The sequence below is a fragment of the Trachymyrmex septentrionalis genome, unplaced genomic scaffold (genome assembly GCF_001594115.1).
Source record: "Trachymyrmex septentrionalis isolate Tsep2-gDNA-1 unplaced genomic scaffold, Tsep1.0 scaffold62, whole genome shotgun sequence".
Taxonomy (NCBI): domain Eukaryota; kingdom Metazoa; phylum Arthropoda; class Insecta; order Hymenoptera; family Formicidae; genus Trachymyrmex; species Trachymyrmex septentrionalis.
The window spans coordinates 4,221,246-4,227,245 of NW_017305800.1; the positions used below are offsets into that span (position 1 = coordinate 4,221,246).

General features: G+C 33.4%; 1 protein-coding gene across 1 annotated transcript in view; it reads right to left on the minus strand.

The window, feature by feature from the left end:
- LOC108752866 overlaps window positions 1-6,000 on the minus strand; it is a 114,697-nt gene that overhangs the window by 32,386 nt on the left and 76,311 nt on the right. Inside the window, exon 2 of the mRNA XM_018494033.1 lies at window positions 2,148-2,613. Coding sequence (XP_018349535.1) covers window positions 2,148-2,613 — 466 coding nt within the window. The remainder of the gene's footprint in view (window positions 1-2,147; window positions 2,614-6,000) is intronic.

A 6,000-nucleotide genomic window follows, 5' to 3' on the forward strand; every position in this document is an offset into this window, starting at 1 on the left:
TCCGAATTACAGAGCTTTATCATTTGGTAAGTAATCCTATTCCTGGCTAAATATAGCCATTCATAAATTATAAGGAGATACTGCCTCGTAATCCTCGACGGAATAATTAAGAAGACGATCTTGCAAGAGAGGAACCTATCGATTCACTATCAATCTTAGTCGATTTCGTTATGCTAATTTTTCATGAAAATAATTCTTTTTATACGTATTTGCTTTACCCTTTATTAATGAGTATCCATTTAGCTCAAGTAATCTCTGGGGTATTCAAAAGCTATCATACGAATTAATATCATGTCGATCAATGAATTAGTTCTGTTAATAGCTACGAATGTCATGATAATCCCTTTTGATTGACAGTTCGATGGTATTAATTTATCTGATAGCTTCTAAATATTCTCGCTCTGTTAAAAGACCAAACAACATTCAATATCACTTCTTTCTTTATTATTAACGATATTTTCCAAGACGGTTTTCAATTTCTCATTCAGTCAACTCAAAAAACATTTATTTGTCACTTACAATTCTTAAAAAGAAATAATAAAAAGAAAAAAAAAAGGAAAGATTTTAAAGTAACGATTGAGATGCCAATTAAAAAAAATAAAATAAAATATTTGCGAGGAAATTTAGTAATTTCTTTATGAAAAGATGTGCGTGTTAAGTAAATCTTTTTTTAAATAGATACAAAGGGTTTATGAGCAAAGAGTTAAAGGTGAAGAGAGTTAATGTCTTATCGTTCCGCGGAGATCGTGGGTAAAGAACAGTTCACACCGATAGTGAATGAGCTTCCTTCTTTATACAGTTGACAAGCATTACATGAATGCTGTGCACAAATGTTACTTAATACTAAAAAAATGGAAAAAAATTATTTCACCATTTTAATGTTTCTTTGGTAGTAGGTAACCAAAATAATTCCATTGAAAACAATGTTAGTGCGTATAACATAGCATAAAGAGAATAGCGTTATTTTAGGTATCTATCATTCAAAAATATAATAATATAATTGCATTCAATTTAATTGTAATAAATTCAATACATGTACATATATATATATATATATATATATATATATATATATATATGTATGTATATATAATCATACTTGAATTTAAACTACATATTTTCAATTCATGTAACCTAATCATGTTTATAATCCACTGATCCTGAATATGTTTATAATCCCCAGATAAATTTGTGTTCAGCAAACTATTAGCGTGATATAGTGTTTTAAAGGTATCAGACGAGTAATCGATCGAGAATTGACCTTTCCCTCCGCAAGTTGCAACATAACTATCCCCTGTAGTGTTTCAATTGTTTTACGTGCCGTTCAAAAATTAACAGTGTCTACAAGACCAGGTTATAAAGAAGATCTAATCTGTCGCGAGAGAAGCGTGATTACATCCACCTTTTTCTCATGTAATAATGTTTCACAATATTTAATTCCGTCTTCGTAGCAACGAAGTATCGTGCCAACTTCATGTTTATGTAATTTTCCAATAACTTTAATTTTATACTTTTAATCAAATTGCAATCTAATTTTATGTATGTATACTCCTCTTTTTACATTTTTCTTAAAAAAAACTTCAACAAAAAGAAATTACTTTTTGAATCTTTATAAAAACAGTTACGTAATTAAATGTTAACATTAGATGTTACAAATACGAGATCGTACAAAAATAGTTTAGCGAGAATAAGCAAAATAAGTCAAAATTTTGTTTTGTTCAATTAAAGATAAAAACTTTCAATTTAAATTAACACATTGTTTATCCAGCGAATCTTGTACGTCCTATCGTATAGAATAGAATTTTCATTATTATAAGCAAGCATATCTCAATGTTAAGTGATAAAATAATAAAATGATAAATTATTCTGTGATAGACTATAGATAATGTGTTGAATAGCACTTTTTTACTTTATACCACACCTTTTACTTTAATATTATCTAACTTTTTATGTCATTAAAATTTTTATACTGGATGACATTAATTTTTTTTACAAGCATTTTAAATAGTACTAGTCATTAATAACTGCGGCAACTGAAAGACGCTTGTCGCAGATGCTCATCGGTGAGCATTGTGACAGTCAATGTATTAAAATGAGTGTGAGACTATTTTCAGTAATGGAAGAAATAATAATTATAAATGACTAACCTTTCTCTTTGCGCGCTGGAACAGGGCACTAATATCTTCCCCATGCTGTTGAGTTTTCCCTTGGGGTCGCACAAGTTTCCAGAAGATTGAGTGCGCCGGCCAGTAAGGCCCTTTCCGTTATGTCTGCTCAGGTTCGAACCCATTATCGCTTCCTCGGTTGCCTGGATTTGGTTCGTTTGGTGGTCGTCCTCGTAACGATTTACGGTATTTCCGGGTGTGTTCTCTTTGTTGGGCCAGTCGAAGTACCTGTCGATCCCATCCTTGGCATTGACCTTGTAGGATATTGGCTGCGGCGGCGGGGGTGGCCGATTCCTTTTACCGCCGGAAACGACGACCGGTTGCAATTGAGGCCGGCAGCCGCGGCGACGATGGCTCGATTGCGGCGATTCGCCGTTTACGGACAATCTCTGTGCTTTCCAGCTCTCCTGACCGTTGCTGGTAGACGGCACCGTCACCACTTCCTCACCTGCAATCGTAGAATAAGATTGTTAAAGTGATACTGATCGTTAACTAGTTAGTTTCAGGAGATTGAATTTTTCTCTTTTTGCCTGTTCACAGCGATTTCTAGCAATGCGTATCACGAAATTGCATCCACGGCTTTAGCTGGAAGTTTGATTCTATTTTCAACCGTCGTATGTGTGTGTTCGTATGAGGATGTTTTTTGAATGAAACGATGCGCTTTCGCAAAGATAATATTGCATATTCCAACTCGCGTGCAACTTTTATGTATGTCGTAGGATGTGTCATACACGTTTATCAGAACATATTCGATTCGTAAAGCATTTGTATATCCATAATTTATTTTACACTTTTAGTTCTTTCTTATAACGATTTTTGAATAAACTGATTGTGTAAATTGAAAAGTCGTACCAGCTTTTAGCGCGAAGTGAAAATTTTTCACTGTATGCTAAAATAAAATTTCTATTCATGTTTGAATTTCGACCGAGTGATGTTTTACAGCGATAACGTCTCTCACAGAATATCTGCATCTGAACATGTTTGCAATTCATATGGCTTTGCGCAGAATAGAGAGTTTGCTAGATATCTGGTGTCTGATGTGTACACTTAGTATCGTATAATTTAATAGAATAATAATAACGTAAACCTTGCTTTAATTAAATATACCTAATTTTGTACTACGCAGAATCATATTTTAATGATAAATTTGTTAAAATTAAAATCCACTATCGTAAAAATATCGAAGCATTTGTAGTTTTTATTAGAGTATTTTTAATCTAAAAAAGCTTTACATAAATAAAGCAACAAGGACACAAATTTAATTTTGTTCTTTCTTTTCAATTAGTCTTTATCTTTACAAAATTTTTCTCAGATGAATATAGTTATAGAAAATATTTATATTGGAAAATTTTCTTTAACAACAAATGTAATGATATCACTCAATATTTTTGTAAGGAAAAGTTGCAGTTCCAAATCATATGAATTGATCTGGTAAAAGCAAGATAATATGTATAAACTTTATACACATATAAATTGCCTCTCCAATCGTATCTCAAATAATTAATACTAATTCCGTCTTTCAGCTTCTGCAGTGATTGCAGAGCGCAAGTCGTATTCGCGTTCAGGCGAGCTTATGTGTTATGTCTAGAGAACACGTTTCATAGCTACATACCCGAAGTCCGAGTCACTAATAACCATCGCATACAAGGCTTATTGCATAACCGTATTATTAATGCGACCGGCATGCACGTGCATCGTGAGCCTCCACGAATCCAAAGAACGGAGCTGGATCGACATGGGCTCGTATCGTGGTTGTTGTGTCTACAAGCGGAAAGTTTTAATTTTCGACATAAGAGAATTAACGGCAGTCGCTGTGGAAGAATGAAAGCACCGGTACTGTAAAAGTCTGATTAATTCATCGGCGAACCGCGTGCGCGCGCGAATTGCGATTTGTTCTGGCGAAAGCGAAATTGTGCCTGAGTTCGTTACGAACACTGCGCGTACATTGTAAATGATAAAGGCGGCGCTAACGTACGTCAATTTTATATTCGCTAAATATTAGCTTAAATTCACATGAATAATTGTCCATCTCATATGTATGTGTATACACATGTGTGTGTAATATTTGTTAATATTGGCGTTAACATTAGCCGCATGTCTGAAGCCGCTTTAAAAATGCAAATCTTTTGGAAGACTTCCCCGGGAGAATAATTTAATCCTCTGAGAAAGAAATATTGAATATTAAAAAAATTATAATTTAAAGATTTTAATTATATAGTCGAAGGTCGAGCAAACTTTTATCATTTCTCTTGAGAAATATACTTTAAATATCCAATATATAAATATTTGGATAAAACTTGGGTTTTAATTTGAAATATAGCTGGAATGCACTTCCTGCCGTTCACGATTCTCGCAAGCGGAAGGTTATAATGACTCAAAGAAAGAGTCGGTCATTAACACACATGAGGAGGAAATGCCTGGGAGTCATACTTCGCATGCTTGTACTTGATTTCTCGCAAGAAAGTATTACGTTAGCAACTCTACTAATCGGGACGATCAACCGTTAATCGACTAGTTCATAGATCTGCAACATCCGCTAAACACAATTGTTAAAATTAACTTACGGATTACGCATGAGAGACGCATAGAAGGAAACAACGTGTGTGATTAAAATACTTTCTAAAAGATTATTCTAAATATTTTCTAAGAAGGATATTAAAGGATTTAAATTCTAATAATACAGAATAGATTTGTAAAAAAGACACATCCGAGTCTTTTTAAACATCTATCAAAAAATTTAAGTTTTATATTACAATTGTCTTTTAAAAAAATATAGTTAACTTTAAAACAGAATAATAGGGTTCGAAAATATTTTTTATATATAAGTGACATAATTCCTCACTAGTTTTATCACTATAAAAATCCGGATCTTTTATTTTATTATCTTGTTCGTGGTACCGAGTATATTTTCGTTGGATTATTCGTAGCAGTTCCGTTCTACGTGTATATACAACCCATTTCAGATAACGTTGTCGCTACGGTCGTTGTTGTTGGGTTAACCGATGAAATCGCCGTTTTACGGCGTAACCGAGGAAAATAGAAAGAAGTCGAGAAACCAACTGAGATGAAGAAGTGGCCCTCGAAGAGGAGCTCTAATCTTTACGTTCATTTAAGAGAGATCGCGGATTTATGTCTCCTAAAGTACTGTGGATGTTGCTCTTTTGGAGCTTACTTCATAAAGAAAGTCTTAAGTGAAAGGCGTCTAAAGGTACATTTATTTAACTTAATATATGGTCCTCAGCCGTACGTTAGCTCGCATGCAAGCCGATGTGTAAAAAAAACTTCTTCTCTAGTGTGCACGCGAAATCACCGTTGCGTCGGTAATTACATCTTACCAGTGCGTGACGCGTTTGTAATGCGCGCGTTTGAAATAACGTTCAGAAAAAGGAGATATGTATATACGTCAAATGGTAAAAGGAATTCTTTCCGTTTTGATGTAAATATAGATGTAGGTTGCGATTGACGTTAATATTCAAGATAGAAAAGAAATCGTTTAATCCTATTTGAGAAAAAAAATTGCGTTTTACAGAAAAAAAACGCCGAAAATTTGTTACATTTTTGGAATGACAGGTTTCGATAAAGAGAGACATTTTTTACGAAAACGATTACGTTCAACTCGGCGTTCTTTATGGGATAATGCCAAATGCCATTTCGACTTATCGAACGATCGTGCATTAGCTACAAAACGTTACTGTTGCTGACTATTATTGCCTTAATGTAAAACAGATACAATGTTAAATATTTGTATCGACTGCCATTGGATTTGAAAAAAAAAAAAAAAACAAATTTATAATTTATTTTAAAAATTTGAAGATTTTATAAAAAACTCTATTTC